The sequence below is a fragment of the Nymphalis io genome, chromosome 5, assembly GCF_905147045.1.
Source record: "Nymphalis io chromosome 5, ilAglIoxx1.1, whole genome shotgun sequence".
Lineage (NCBI taxonomy): Eukaryota > Metazoa > Arthropoda > Insecta > Lepidoptera > Nymphalidae > Nymphalis > Nymphalis io.
The window spans coordinates 13,049,206-13,066,800 of NC_065892.1; the positions used below are offsets into that span (position 1 = coordinate 13,049,206).

The following is a 17,595-nucleotide window of genomic DNA, read 5'->3' on the forward strand; positions in this document are numbered from 1 at the left end:
AAATATATTTATGATTTGATTAATAAGGGATTAGAAAATCTACACTCAAACGTAAAAATCAATGTAAAACTCTACTTAGTGTTTTCAGAACTAATCCGATTTTCATGATGTTTTGTCATTATGAAGATGAATTATTAAGAAAGTAAAAAATAAAAATATCCACCCATAAAACGTGAAATATAAAGTAATAATTCCCCTGAACCGCACAAAGTCACGGCTGCTAGTATGTTAATTATTAATTTAAAATGATCGAACGAAACTTTTGCAATTGTAATTAAAAACAGTGTTCACAGTTAAACATAATTTATTTCATATTATTTTAATTATCACAGATCCATTTATTTTAATAGTCATCACTTTAACAAAAATATATAATTATAGTCTAATGTGGTGACAATTTCATATACAAAATCATGTTCTATATTGATTATGTACTACTACATGCACATATGCGTTAAGAATATTTACAATCTATTACTTTATATACATACGGTAAGTAGAAAATTTTATGTGAGTCGTAATTAAAGTAGCGTTCAAGCCAAAAATCGGTTCCGACAGAGATACATATTAAATACTTTAGACATTTTTAAATACTCGTAGAATTTATTCAGGTTATTCAATATCCTTGCGAAAAATTCTTAAGATTGAACTTTGCGAACGAATGTGAGACTAAATTTTTGGCTCGAGCACGAGGCAGTGACCGTTTAAGTGAGATAAATGCTTTGGACAAATTATTTTGTCTAACAAGATAACGCTAAAATCTACTTTTCGATAGTTCAAGCTCAGCATAGTGCGTATAAATTGAATTATTGCCAAAATTAATGCTGTGACATTGTTCATTTGGCACGTAGTCTTAAATAATTAAAACTCGATATATCAAAATAAAAATTACATCGTAAGCGAAATAAAAGTTTACAAAGCAATATATTTTCGATATAATGAACACTCAAACACTAATAAAAATTAACAAAATAACCAACCGCGTACCAACCATAAAACGTTGGTAAAATTCTTTAAAAGATATTAGGCACTATTATTGCTACTATAATATAATTTATTCTTCCACTTATCTACAGCATAGATAGCTATACAAAATAAACTACCACGATTTTACAATTTAGACCGACGATCTAAGAAACTAACTCTTTCTCTAAATAACATTTAAACTACACTTTACCAACAAACGTACGAAAGAAATGCACATTTCTTAACATTCACTCGTATTCGGAGTAAGGAATTCATAACCAAGAAGGTCTTCCGTGCAGTAGATCGGCTGCATCGTGCCTGTCCATTTGACGTAATGCGGCTGCCAGTGACGCGGTGGCGCCGGGCCCGCGGTCCCGGCACTCCCACAACTCGAGGATAGCCTCAGTGGGCGAGCTCTTTGTGGCGAACCAAGTTGTATAACGATCCACTCCCAGCCTCGATGCGAGCGCGCGCCAGTCGTTACCGCGAGCGTTCGGTGGATCCAATATAGCGCATAGTTGCCTCTTAACTCGAACGCTCAATTTAAATGGGCTCTCGGCACATTCGTTTATACCAGTTTCGTTAACAGTCACGTTCCTTTTAGCACTACCCTCGCTTCCGTCTTCGCTTCGACACATTCTAGATTCCAGGAGGTTTTCTGTTATATTGAAGCTTCGTTGAGATTCTCGTGGCGATCTACCACGTGGTGATCGGCTTCGTAAATCGTCTATTGATATTCGGAATGTTTGCTTGTATGATGGATTAGTTCTCTGGCAAGCGGAGATGCTAAAATCAATATTGTCACAATCGTACGTCCGCTCAAGATTGAATGTGCAATGAAGGGCGTTGTAGTTCGAGCCCCAGACATGATTGAATGGAATTTCCTGATAACCTATTCCAGGTTTAGCCTTCCAACCGGGACTGAGGTGTTCTAAATTTAAACACAAGTTCGATCCGCCATCTTGAAACAGAAGTGTTTTTGTGCGTTCAAGTAGAACGCCGCCTAATTTCTTTTCTTGCTCCTGACAGTAATAGGGTGCACATGGCGTGTCTTCGAAAACATACAACCTTATAGTATATTCAGTACAAGAGTCACTTACTGTCGCAGGTGCGTATATTGCTAATTGAAGTGTTTTAACTGCTTTTCCGTTAAAACTTTCACCAACGAGTACAAATGTAGAAAGCATGTCCGTAACGAGAAATATTTTGTCATTGTCGAGTTGCGTAAAAACTGGTGTATTTATAGTCTCCTGTCCGAGACTTACGACTTTTTTCCATTGAGGTTGGATGTCTGTTTTTGCGGTATTATGGTCTATAGCATAAAGGGCGAGATTCCAGAAGCCGTGTTTAAGGCTAGCACAGTGAGGAATTTGAAGGATAACCGACTTATTAAGCTGAAGACGAGGCGGACCGCATTTAACTACTGGGCTCAGTTGCGTGATACCTGCGGGCAAAAAATTGTTTTAACAAAATGTTCTACGATGTTACAGAGGTCGCCTGCGGCTCGCTTGATATTGCGTTGCATAAATTACGCGTTTCGTTTTCATTTTATAATTACATAGGACGCTCAATCGTTTAGACTTCTTTATAGTTAAATCTAGGTTTATTTTTAATAAGAGATCTTATCAAAAAGCAATCTCCAGAGCACACAGCGTGTCATTAATATTTCTAAGAATTATCGATAGTAATTTGTTGACTAGTAATTACTGAGATGTCGTTAATATTATGAATAATTCTGAGATTGCATTTTTGTATTTAGAATAATAATTAAGAACAAAATTAATAATGAATGTTGTTATTATTATTTAAAGCAAAAAATTACTAACCTTTTCCTAGCTTCAATCTATATCTATCGTCTTTGACGACAGCTACATATATTTGCTCCCTGCGTCCTCTATTGAATGCACCTTCTGGTATGGACAATGCGACGCCAGCTGCTGGTAGTGCTAATCTTGCACCAGCACTCGATACTGATAGTGATTGTGATATCGGTGAGTTCGAGACGAGTTCCGCTAGTTGCAGTGTTACCGATTCGTTTGCTGCATCGTACATAGAACCGGCTGGAACAAGGTCTTTTATGAGACAATTGTTGGTCGTTGAATTTCATTTATGTTTATTTTGATTGTATTCCAACTAAATATACTGCAACTTATTATTACCGTTAAAGAACCTGTTGAATATTTATTATTGAAAAAAAATAATGTTCCTTCTTTATGAAATTTACAGATACTTGAATCATTTTACATAGATTAAGTTACGCTTATATTTATTGACAATAAACCTACCATCCAGTTGAGGTTTTAGTAAGAAGCTAATGTTGGAGATGGGAGGTTTACTTTAGATATAATGGTCAAACATATCTTCGAGTAAAATTAATTTCGTTAAGATCCTTATTAAACGACTTTAATTTTATACTTACAGCTGGTAAAACAACTGGAGGCTGAATGTTCTGATTCTGTATACGGCTTGCTATCGTATTCATCACTTGGCCCCTTGCTTGAAGCACAGGGAGTTGTTTGATGGTCTACTGGTGATGCGTAACTATAGACAAATTATTATTTTTTATTTTACAATAACATATATAGATAAAAAATATTAAACATTCGTTTTAATTTACCTTATTCATAAAGGTTTAAGTTTTTAATCATTATTCTTGCTCGAATATTATTGTTTCATTTTTTTTATTTATATGTTTCATTTTATTGACTCTTCATTATCTAAAATAATCAATTTTTTTTGATGTAATATCTTACATATTACAATGAACTTAGTAGTTTTTCTTTACCTATTAGTTAAATGTGGTACATCATAATGATGTTCAGTTCTTGGATCTGGTGGTGGGTGTTCGTATCGTGGTGGACGGTGCTGCATCAGATCGGGTGCCAGTGACAGCGACTGTTTCTCTACAGTTGGGTACATTTCTGGTTGAAAATCTGTAACAAATCCGTGTTATTATTATTGTGATTTACTACATGTACAATGTGATACGCACTTAAATAATTCAAACGCGTACAACGTTAAACAAAGTCAGAGATATATTTTTATTTTATGTTTTATGTATCTACGCTAGTTGAGCTCGAATTATTCAGCCAGTGTCACATAATATGATACAGAGGACACGTAGAATGGAACGTTATCGAATTTTGAAATTTCAGTGGAACAAAAAATACATTTTAAATAAACAACATTGAATAGCATTCAGAACTTAGTAAATATTTTATATTTTATTTTACTCCTACATAAAATATTTTAATAAAAAGTCTTATTTTACATAACTACATTTCTTACATAAAGTATAATAAAAATTATGTAACAAAAATAACAAAATACAAACATTTTGACAAAAATAAATGGAAATTGAAACCTAATATTTGTTAACATACTAAATATAAACAATCAAGTATTATCAATTAACGTGAAAAATTCCATAAGAAATAAATTTAATCTTCACTGTGCTAGTTCGTACTTTACAAGAGAAACTTAAGATGGAATACAAAGTTTGGCACAAAATTTCAGTCTAAGCTTACCAGTCCTGGTCATCGTGTACAACGAGTGGTCCCTTGTCTTCCTCTGCAATAATTTGTAGACCACAGCTGCGCCAGCCAGGAATACAACAACGGCTACCGCTATTCCGATGTAAAGCGGGATGTCGCTGTGGGCCGCAACTGTCAAAGGAATTTTAGATTAATAAACTTATACCACTTTCATTTATTTATACTTGATATATAATATTATGCTAATCAACTGTATGGATGGAGATTGATTTGTTGTGTAGCAACATTTAAGACGAATAATATTTCTCATTAGCCTATTATAATTATTTATTGCTTCTAAAGTGTTTATGTAGTAATATGCAAAAAGTTCAGTAAATGAAGATATTATTAATTCAGTTTTTAAGTTATTAACGAAGGCATATTGTAAATAATAAACATAATTCTTTTCCTTACTTATACAACAACCCATTTCCGACTTAAATTTAATCTTAATTTCGAATTTAGTTGGAATTGATCAATTTAATAATTAATAACACTCGAACAGTTAAAGTAACTCAGGAAAATTAATAAATCCTTAATCCGGGAACGGTACGATAATATAATTAAGCCTGATGGAATAGCTCTTCAGAATAAAAAAAATCATATAAAAAATAACCAGCTGTTGAATAGTTTAAGTGAAGAAAATCTCTCGAAAGACGAAATCTTCTAGCACGTTGTTCTAATCCGTTTATGTTTGGATTTATTTTAAGAAGATTGAGTTTGCAGCGGTATTTTCACTCGCAAAATGTTTTCAAAACTGAACGAATGCAGCATAAATTACGAACTTCGTCGTGAACGTCGCCAACTTTTATTACGACAAAATATTACCGCGTCACTCCGAACAGTGGAAAAGTTGTTTCACCTACAAGAAATTAAAATGATATTGAAACTATAATGAAAATACACCTGTACAACGAGCTTTTAACATACCGGTATGTCTATAAAACGAAATATTGTCAACAAAAATAGCGGAGATGTTCACCGCAATGGAAGGAATCGTTGCGGCTAGAACATAAGGTGCAGTTTCGTTATGGTTAAAATTTATAAAACTTAAAATTATAGTGATTTTTTATGGCATTCGAATGGAATAGGCATCGAGTTTCTGGCAATGGGTTTTAATATTATTTATGTCATCGCTTCTCCGAGTTTACGATTGGTCTCGCGGCGCATTTTAACGAGTCATATTTTTTGTGTAATTTGGTGCCGTGAAAAGGACTTAGAATTAAGGGACGTTTTTAGTTAACCATTTTATTGCTTAGAGAATTGCTTTTAAGACGCGCGTGTCCTTTTTGGGTTTGTCGCTTTTAGATGTATACTAGTGTATTCTGTTCACGCATTTGTGACGAGTTTTCAACAAAAAAACTTTCTTTTATATTCGACCGAGAGGTGGCTTGTTAAGTATAAAATATTGTTTTATCTTTTATTTTTAAATAAACATAGAAAAATTATAATTCAAAAATACACACAAGGATAATCGAAATAAAGTATAAACATGCAATCGATCGATGTATTTAAGTTTTCTTTCAGTCATAATATATATATACATATAAATTGAATAGTTATTATTTTTTATGTCATATTGCATACAAACATTTTACTAGCATCATATGAATTGGCCACTTGCAGGCCTGCCTGAGTGGAAACCGCTCATCAGTTATTCCACAGTTAAACTACTGTACTTTGTAAAGCTGTGTTCTGGGTGAGCCAGTATACTGAGTGAGCCAGTGTAATTAGGATAGTATGAAAAATTTATTGTATTTCGCTTAATACTTTAATTGCTTTTTTATATATAAGTATTAAGAATTAAATGATGAAGCATTTTAATGCGATCTTAAACCAGTTAACAGATAGTTTTTACAGTCACTTATCGGAACGTTTATTTTTAACAATCTCATTTTAAAATAACCCAAGGCGTAATATACGATTCGATTAAGTTCAATTACAGCGACAGAATTTATAGATTGAAAGAGTTCTTTCCAAAATTATCTCCACAACTAATCAAGAGTTACGATGAAGCAGTCGCATTCAATTCTGATAATGATCGAGAATTGATGCTCGGATAATTAAAAAGAACATTTTGAGGTATTTAACTTGTTTTTTTTTTGTAGGATGTTTGAATTTGCTTCTGCCGCACTTTTTTTTCTTAAAAATAAACTAATATTATAAAAGCAGAATGTTTGTCCGTCTGTCTGTTACGCTATCACGGCAATTACTTAAACAAATTTGGTAAAATTTCGTATGCAGCAAGCTTCCCCAAGGAAGGATAAAGACTTTTTTATCTAAAACCTGCCCCCTACCCCTAACACGCGGACGAAAACTACTAAAAAACTATATATAAGACACGTAATAATTGATGATCGTGGTTTTGATCCTTTGTTTTGAGATTGGTAGATTTTATTTTTAATATATAAATATATTTTATAAGATGAAAAGAGAAATGTTTAAAAAAATTATAAGTTTGCATTATAACTATTTTGAAAATGTCGAAACTTGAAGCAATTGGTAAGTGACTTTCGCCAATAGACACTGGTAAAAGGATTTTGAAAGTTATGCCTCTTGTGCGTATTTACACTGACTCATTCACCACCGTTAAATAATTGAGTTGGTACCACCTAGTGTGACCTGCTTAAAACCCAACCGTATAATAGTATTATTAATTTACTTTTCAGATGAGTCGCACTATAGATCGGTGATAGTTGTTTTTGAATGAATAAGCAAGCATCATCATCATATTGAAAAATGATTTTTAGTTTAATTTTGACTTTTTATAAAAATAACAAACCACATATAACCATATTAAATAAATATTAAAGCAAAGGTTGTTATGTCCCCTTTGACATATTCCATTATTGGCATATTCCAGAGAGCGAATGGCAAAAAACGAGTTGAATTTTTATGAATGAAAAATAAATAAAAACACTATTTGCGGTGAAATCATTTTTATTCACACAAAAGTTCATATTTTTTTTTTGTTTATTATTTGGGCTTATTTTTGTAATTGACTCGTTGGTCTAGTGGCTTGATATAAGGCCGTCGATCGGGTTACCTTTTTTGGGATTGGTCGCCGTGGTTGATATCGGTCAGAAAGACATCAACATTTTTGTCACTCTATATTATTATGCTTATAGTTATAAATTGGCTGGAAAAAATATCTTATATAGATAAGCTTTCCATTATGACACTGTTAAATCTTTGTAAGACCTTTATTACGTAACTTTCAAATAATTTGCATTATCTCTCCAGATACAATAGACTTGATTTTATTTAACGTAAACATTTATAGCTTACAATTTGGACCAGAATGCGCACTTAAATAACAACAAATATTAGTCAAATAAAAGACTCATTACCACGAATGATTCATAAGCCATTAATTTAATTTCGATAGACTTTAGTTCAATCTTAAATCACATTAGATTTACTATCAGCTCCGCAATGGACGGAGCTAGAGGTTATTTATTAATGCTACAAGTCCAGGCACTTACATTTAATCTAGACTCGATACAGTAACAATTGTCACCCAGGCCACGTTCGACCTACATCTAAGCACCGAGAGATTGCTAAGTTTAATACATTACATGTCACGGACTTTTAAATTACCCGTTACATAGGAATTTTGAACAAACTCGAGAGCTAACTAATAGATGTTTGTAAAAGTGTTTTAATTGTGTGATAAGAAAAATGCACACGGTTTTATACAAAACTGTTGAACGGATTTTCATGCGGTTTTCACAGGTAGATCAAGCTCAGCTTGGAGTAACATTTAGGATTGTTTCATTGAAATCGGATGACAGGGAAAAAAATCGTACTTTAAAGAAACAGATACACGGACGAAGCCGCGGGAAATAATCTATAGTTATGTATATTATAAATGCGAATGTAACACTGATTTTAAGTCGGTCTGACGTTAAGTTTTCACGACTAAGCTGTTGATGTTTGAAGAGTTTTAATTTTGTAATTTGTTAATTTTATTTAATATATCGTGTATTTTTATTCATTTTCTTTTAATTTGTGACACTAAAATGTTTTATAATAATAGAGAAATGTCGCTTTGTTGGCGGGCGTTAGTAACTGCATCACAGTTTTATATTATTGCAGTTACTATCGTTCAAATTTTGTTTCTGATCTTATGATGGTTTTAAATAAATTATTATTATATTATTTGGTATGAAGCAAGCTTGAACCTTAAGGAAGGACATCTGCTAGTTTTTTAAACCTCACACTTGAAGAAGCCCCCTTTAACACGTGGGTGAAACCGCGAGCAAATACTAGTTTCATATATAATTTTGTGTAATTAAGTAAGTTTAGGAGTTAAAGAGCGTTAGTCTTTTGATTTGAGATCATGTTCTCGTTATAATGGCATTTAAAACTTGTACTGTCTGCCATGATCTTAGGCTCTTGCGAGTATAATAAGCCACGAGAAGTAAAGTTAGCTTATAAGTAAGTAACTTATGGTTTCTGATTTCACAATGTATCCTTCTTGGGTAGAATATTCGATTAGTTTCGTGTAATATTAACGAATATTTTTCTATAATATAAAAGATTATTTTTAGGATAAAGCGTTGACTTATTGTATCATAACAAAAATCATTGTATTGTTTTGTATTGTATAATAAAACTGAAATTACTAACCGTACTTATCAGTAGAATATATGACGATACGGTAGTAGTCATTTATTTTAAATATGACGATACAACGTGCGTATTTGGCCTTTTTGGATAAACACGTACATTTTGATTTAAAATGATAATTCAGTTCGAATTTGGCGTTGCAAGAATCTTTTCTTCTGCCACAACTTTAAGCTATACATCATAATGGTGAGATCGAGCCCTTATTTTAAATGACAGTAAAGTGTGCACTGATGCGTCAAACGCAAAAAGCTCTCATATCTCACACGACAAAATCCTGCGCTCTCATTTCGCTTAACTAGAACACGTGCTATCTACATGTCTAAATCTCATTTTTTATGCCAAGAAATAATGCTTTAAAATTTATTACATACATTAAACATATTATCAGCTTTAGTTAAATATTTTTGATTAATATATCTCGCTAAGAGTCCGACTTGTTCCGCTTCTAGAACACTTGAATCTTAGCTGAAGTGTGGGGTTTAAATCTGGGCGAGAACTATTGAATTTTCATTAATTTATGCTTATTTTTTATATATAATTAATCGCAGAAATGAAAAACATCGCGAAGATAGCTGCTACATATGTACCTATCCGCATTAAAACAGCGTAAGTTCCAAACCTTCTTGAGGAATTTAGGCTAAATATTTATATATAATAATATATTTTGGCTAAAGCAGTGGCGAATTTACATGTTGTCAATTTATTTTATACCTCCAAGACAATCTTGTATTCTTTTATTTCACTTACAACAGAATATTTGATTTATATGCTATAAAGTGTAATTATCTTAAGTTTAATCTCTAGCTTAAATATTTGTGTATTGAGAATTATATCACTGGTTCGACAATAACACGATTTAGTATCTCTCAATCAGAATAACAATAACTGTCGGCTACTTCTATTAAAATGGAAAAGGTATCGGTTTCGTAAAATAATATTATAGTCCTATTAATATTTACTACTGTAATAACTTTTATGTGATTACAATAGAATTCCAATTGAGATACGATAAATAATTCAAATTTTATATAAAATAGTATTGCTTCCTTTGACTTCTCATCTCTACATCTGTTTAGTTTTTATGTGTGTGCTTGGTGTCAGTGCCTTGTACAAGCCCGTCTGGGTTAGTACCACTCACTCGTATCTTATTGTATCGCTTAACAGCCATACCTAGTATTGTTGTGTTCTGGATTGAAGGTTAAGTGAGCCAGGCACAGGCACGTAGCTTCTTAGTTCCTAAGGTTGTAATCGATGTAAGGAATGATTATTATTTCCTACATAAGTTGGATCAACCTAGGTCAATACTAACTTATAAAAAAAAGAATATTACTTATAAATAATATTAAAAAAAAACACTATTGAAAATGTTTAAATTTAACATGTGTATGCAAACACGACTTCAGATCAACACACTAATATTGTTTATGTTTCATAAACTTTTAACATGGTTTAATTTGTATCCGTAACAATCATTCTTAATTTAAAGATGCATTACAGAACAAATAGAATCGATATTCTTTATTACAACATGCGTGTAGGCTTTTAAATTAAATGTAAGCGATTTTATACCATAATATTAACTTAACAAGTGTCCACACTTTAATCGATATCTATAAATCTCGAATATAAACAAGTTCCGCGGTTCCATAAGTTTTATGGCAGCTCATATTTATTGCTATAAATTATCCATCCGCTATTCGACCAGCTATAACTAAAATATCGTAAAACCTTGACGACGCCAGAATTAATTTGCGTGATACGTGCTATCCGATTAACCCTTTGCAGGCTTAAGCTGAGAGCCGTGTATTGAACACGTGCAGGCCTTTACGACCCATCACAATAATGATGTTTATGATAAACATTTTGTTGGAGTCAAATAGTATCATCGCTTTGATAAAAATAGGCTTGAATATATAGGTAGGTAGGCTTGAAATGAAAATATTGATTACACAAAAACAATTTTGCGACTAATGTTTTCTATCTTTGTTTTATGCACGTCGAAAACAGTTTATATTATTTATTTTTCAAGAAAAATGATTGTCAATATAAAGTCAATATAAAACAGTCGGGGTATAATGCGCCCCGCTGGTCTATCCAAGGGTTACGTTGAAATTTGTACACTGTGTAAACATTTGTCAGTGCCAGCCGTATATCCGAGTCCACTGCAGAGAGATTTGAGATACTGAATCCAATCGAAATCTACGAACCCTTGTCGCTTAGCCATAACGTGGTAGGAGGCCATTCTGAATTAAATTCTCGACCTCAGCTGTGCATCGAAATATAGTCCTATTGCCGTTGAGTATAATGGTTATTACGGCGCGTAATGGTTAGAGGATATGTGAGTGCAGTTTGCGATCACCCGCTGAGCCCTCTCGACGAAATCACAACAAATCATTTACGGAACCCACCTCCAGTAATGAGAATTGCATCGCGCACATCCCTTTACTTATTTCATTTGTATTGAAAAAAAAGTTTAGCGATTCAATTTATTTCTACGCCAAACAAATGAAGACGTACGTTCGCTAAAGGTTTTTGATTGCCCATACATTTTGTTTAATAAAATTACACAATGAAATCCTAGCAAGAGTAATCTTTTATATTTTTAGAAAACAAAAGCTTGAACTAGGGACCAGGAGAAAATAGTATTGAATTTTCAGAATCCTTTAATTAATACTATCTTTTTGATACCGAACCCTATACGTCATCTCGTCATCATCATATGTATATAAGTAAAATTTTTCTTGTATTAAATAAATATGAATTCATATTAACACTGGAGTCTAAGATAAGCAACTAGGACGCTACATAGAAACAATAGGTATTTAACAAAAGTATCTTCATTCATAAATACATAATACTAAAATCATAATACTTTTTGCTCATCTCAGTCGGGTAAAAAGAAAGTTATGTTTTCCCATGTTTATAGATAAATTGCTTTGTCACTCGAAAATAATGCAAAGGAAAGATTTACAAGCAAAGAATTTACATTTGAAAAACTCGCATGACATAAACGATGAATAAAAAAATTTACGCCGAACATAAATGATAAAAACACGAATTCGACAATAAATCACCGACAACAGATTAACAAAACACTTAAAAAGCGGTAAGATGGAACATTAACAATTCAAATTTCTTCAAAGCGCCTTCGCATGCCTAAGCGAACGTTTCGTGAAACAAACGGACCACTATTCTAATGTTTAGGCAACAAAAGATGAAAAGAGGCTATAAAATTTCACCATTTCCCCTTTGTATGTAGGCAATTAGGCTAATGAAGAGGGCGCTCGCCAGTGCAAATGAATGAGTCTTTTCCACGGTCTTCGCATTCAGCGGTTCACCTTTCATGTGGGCAATTTACTGATGCTCCACTGTTGCCTTACTTGAATTAGTTAGAGCTGCGTTATGAGATCCTACTGACCGCTTTATGCTTTTCACGAATAAAAATTTAATTAAAGCAACCCTATTTAGATTATTAGCGCTTTTTATACGTTCTGTTATAAGATTTTCAGTTGGAATATTTTAATAAGCAGCTTTTTTAACTTGGTATTTTTTTTATTAAAAATATTATAGGTAAATAAAAACACTACTTAAGTATATCTAATAAAGACTTTATTAGATGATATATTAAAGTAGAACTTTGCGGCGTTGATTGTATGATTAGCTCAGATTAACTACACTTTGTTCACGTCCCAACTGACACAGTCTTTGTAGCTCTGTTAATGTTGATGTACTAAATAAAATAACAGATAAGCATTATAAAACTAATATTTGAGTACCAAATATTTGCTTAGAATAATTTATAAAAACAAGCAAATCATCAATAGAAAAAAGTAAATTGATAAACAGTTTGAAAAAACCTATGATTTAGGAAATATAAAAATCATAACACCAATAAATAAAGATGAATTTGTATCTAAAGATAAACAAAAGCTATTTATAGGCAAATATGTCAGATTGCAAATTTATTTAGCGTGAAAGAAAGCGCTTGTGGATAATGTTAAACCAAACATTGGTTGCCTGCGGCTATTTATCAAAATGTACGATAAACAGAATAGGAAATTGAAACCGAGTCAACGGGGGCCACGAAAGTGATTTATTGCTATTATAAACAAAATATGGACTGATCATTTTCCATTCAGTATATTGGATTGGGCCCGTCATGGGAATTACTACCGATGATGATAAGGTATAAAGAAATCTATCATTAATGATTAAATGCTTTTAAAATAGTCGTACTGATTTATCGATAAAGATTATTAAGCAGTCGAGAAAATCAACTGTCAAAATTATGCAAAAAATACAGATATTATTACAGTGCTACCAAAAATAAGTAATATGAATATATAAAAATGAAACACTTTTAAATGAAAGCCTGAGTCATAATAGAACTGGTTTAGACGCGAATGTTTGCATTTATACGGAAAACGCTAGTGAAATTACATAAATAAGCGTTGTTGGCACTCACTAAGGACGTAAATAAAAGATATGGTGCATATTCTTTAAAAAGAAAGCGAGGCATCAGTTTATCCAATTTAGACGTGGGACATAAAGATATGAATTTTTAAGTCAATGTTACGTAAGTGAACCATAAAGTTTTAGGTCCTCTCCTATATTTAGACGGTATGATACGACCCAGATGGTCACGGCACCCGATTTTAGTATCTCTCCAATCTTTTAACGTGACCACCCAAAGCGGAGCCTTTGTGTACCTTATCTACGTGCTTAGCCCATAAAATTTCATGTACTCGCAGAAGGTACGGCAGGTCAATTTAAGCTGGTAGGTTAGGGTTACAACCGATAGCCTGTTATAAAGAGACCAGTCTGTATAACATTTCATAGTTATGAGCGAGCGCGGAAAAGGAAGTGTATTTTTAGTCTTATGGCATCTGGTTGGACTGAGCCGTACGCTTTTCATAGAATCAGCTTAATTAACACGTCCCTTAAAGAACAGTTTCATAACTTGTAGAAGAACCAGTGACAGCGGATCATATACATCCGAATCTTCTAACCGATATTTATTAAAAGTTTACACGCTATTTCTATTCGGAGCGTGCAATAAACATGAGATGTTGCGTAAATTTGTGCGTGTTGCAGGAAATGAAGGCGTAATAAAGTTCTTAAGTTTATGAAACGGCTATCTCGGAATTTCGATGGGTCTTGATAAACTTCCTCTTACGGGAACTGATATATATGACACTGGCGTAAGTTACTTTGAAAACATCGATTCCTTTTAGAAGTGCACGGTGAATGGATATAAGAAAAAAATTGCTATGACAAGTTATAAATATACACTAAGTGGGGTTCCCACTTTGTAAAAATATAACATTTTATTATTATCGTTCCAAAATTTAAAAGTCATAAAAATGACAAAATGTAAGTGCATTTCTAGTATAAACATATTTTAACGATAAAATAGTTATAATAGTTAGTATTTAGTTAACATACCTCCGTGAACTCCACAGTAATCACCGACGCAGTCAGCATGCTGGACCTGAGCTCCGGAACATGCATCGCCCATGCATGCACGTCGTCTAGTCTGTCTACAGTCAGATCCGCAGACAGACCACTCCGTCCATACTCCCCACCGACCGGGAGATGCTGAGAAAAAACGGGAACTGTTACTAACAGCATCAGTCTAAATCTTACCAACTTTACAATGTAAACGGTGATCATTCTCCTTTTAAAACCGAAACGTCAACGTTTAAACGTGTGAAGGCGTCACGTTTAAGCTACAAAGTAATGTATATAATTTATAATATCATTGCTTACGTACAATAGTTTCTCTAATCTGACAAAAAAATATTCTAATGTAAGTGACGTCTATAATTAATCTCGTGCTCGGCGGTGAAAGAAAACATCGTGAGGAAACATGCATGTGGCCGATGAAAATCTGCCACGTGTACCCACCAAATCACATTGAAGCAGCGTGGTATTCTACTAATAAAGTAATTTAGCCCAGCAGTGGGAAATTCACAGGCTTAATTTAAACAAATTGAAACTAAAACTTTCAACACGGCATGAAATTATTTCCATGATTATTAAAAAACTTTATACCCTATTTGAATGCCAAAGTAAACTAAATCATACAATCATACAAACTTAGTTACATTAGCATAGGCAATAGATATGTCCCATTAGATATTTAAGTTCTTGTTTCATAGTTATTATGATCCTGTTTCATATCGTGTTTCAATTTAGTGTTATCTGGTTTAAAGTGTCATATGATTTCAGCGTTAATTCCAGTAATATGAACAAATACGGTATTTGTGGTCGAGCTTTGCATTAATAATATTATAACACCGTAACTATTTGAATCCACTCAACTGGCTTAATCAATCGACGTCCCCTTTAATATTCATGCCCTAATCCTAATCAAGGACCACCATACATTTATGCATACTGCGACTGAATTCAGAATATATTATTGGTTTATTTGGTTATATATTATAATTAGTTTCTATACATAGGTTGGTCGGTAATTTATCCTAATTATTCGGTAAGGGTAAACTTATTCATCTTCTTGTCTGAAAGTATCTTTGTTTAAAGATTACTTATATGTAAGTTTCATTTTATACTATTACTAGTTTTGCTCGCGGCTTCGTCTGGCTATTTAAGGGGAAGTAGGTGTTAAAACGTAGGCATATATCCTTCTTGAGGTTCAAGCTTCATATGAAATTTCATCAAAATCGGTTAAGTGGATTGGCCGTGATAGCTCAACGAATAGACACATACACAGAGAGAAAGACAGAGTTACTTTCGCATTTTTAATCTTAGTCTAGATAACTAACTGATAGAATCAAAGTTTCATTGCTGAGAAAAGGTCCGGAGAAAATATAATGTTTGGAGCTTGCTCCAACTATATTATTTTGAATTGCTTCAATATTGATTGCATACAGTTAAATCACAATAACATCAATAACTATACTATCGACTCAAAAGTTATCTTAATATTTTTATTAAGGTTTCCCATCAAACTCATTAAAAATTATTATGATGTTTTACCATGAAATTTTGGAAATAAGATGTCTTTGTCTTTGATGATGATATATCAAAATCTTCTCGACGAATAACATAAATAAAATAATTTTATATGATAATTCCAATGACACATAAAAAATAATTCCAAATTGACTCTATCACTAATTCTAGTTTTTAATTAACATTAATTGGTCATTAATATCGATAATATACAAAAACAAATAACGAAAAGTGTATATAAAAGTTTTCGTGTTTCACGAGAATTCATCCCCATAATAATAGGGAAGTACTAAAATACCTTGTATCGAATTTGCAAATGGTCAGATCGCATGTTCTGCTGTATTAATAATATTGCATGGACCTGACGTAACGTATCAATTTCCTAATAGGTACAGTTAGCTACGTTTACAGTTGTACATATGGGTTATATTGTAATTGATTTTTTGTACGGAGTTGATTTTATTATTAAAAGAAATTTAAGGATTTCGCTGATGTTGAGTGTACAGTTTTAAAACGATGGCGTTTTCTAGAATGCTTTTATAACGACATTGATATTTAGAACTCGTACATGATTGATTGTTCAATACTTGAAGTATGTCGTAACAGTCTTTATCAATTGTCGATTATAATTTTACTAACTCATAAATACTATAAAACATAAGCCTGCTGAACTATTCATCATATAATAATAAGCCAATTATTTATTATTTAAGCCAACGGGAAAGCTTTTACAGTTTATAGCGTTATATTTTAGAACCTAAGATAATCAATCATTCTTTTATAAAATCTTACGAACTATTTTATATTTAAGAACATATTTGCTTAAACTATATTACATTATAATTAAAAAATTGTAAAAATGGCGGCTACGTCACATAAAATTAAATTTGTGAATAATAAAATGAATATTATCAAATATATAATCCGTATAAATTAAAAAAACAACAGTTTTTCTTGTCTGTTGTTCTAAGTAGAAACTACATTTTAAGCCGTTCGGTAAACATTTTATTAATATTGTAAAATGAAGATTAGAAATTGTACCAATAAAATAAAGTTTATTATAATGAAAAAATAAATAACTATCAGCGTGAATCCGAGTCTCAATTCTTGTATTGCATTCAGTCTTCAATCCAATTGAATACAGTTGAGAATAAGACACATTTCATACCCATGTACATCGTTGTCGTGTTATTAATTGTATCTAATAATATAAGCACGTTAACTCATAAAGTATTACCCTATAAATTGAAATTAAAGTACTCGGAGACGCCCGAGGGCCTTACAGCGGGGATAAATCACATGTGTTTTTTTACAAAAGAAATAATAGAGTTGAGAATTCGTCCTGCATTGTCGTATAAGTTAAGAACTAGCAACGATTTTTATGTTTATGTAAACATGAACAGATTTGAAAGGTCATTTTATTTGATTAAGATGTTATATTAATCGTTAATTTAAGATTTAAATTGTCATTTTGTAAATATTGTTA

The 17,595-nt window shown here is 32.3% G+C and overlaps 1 protein-coding gene across 2 annotated transcripts in view; it reads right to left on the reverse strand.

The window, feature by feature from the left end:
• Positions 1-286: 286 nt before the first annotated feature.
• Positions 287-17,595, reverse strand: part of LOC126768619 (netrin receptor UNC5C-like) — a 69,539-nt gene continuing 52,230 nt past the window's right edge. For both annotated transcript variants that reach the window (XM_050486814.1, XM_050486815.1), the window contains 6 exons: positions 14,577-14,729; positions 4,494-4,631; positions 3,752-3,899; positions 3,386-3,507; positions 2,793-3,026; positions 287-2,410 (listed from right to left, as the gene is read on the reverse strand). In XM_050486814.1, the coding sequence (XP_050342771.1) occupies positions 1,239-2,410; positions 2,793-3,026; positions 3,386-3,507; positions 3,752-3,899; positions 4,494-4,631; positions 14,577-14,729 (1,967 nt within the window). In that variant the 3' untranslated portion in view covers positions 287-1,238. The remainder of the gene's footprint in view (positions 2,411-2,792; positions 3,027-3,385; positions 3,508-3,751; positions 3,900-4,493; positions 4,632-14,576; positions 14,730-17,595) is intronic.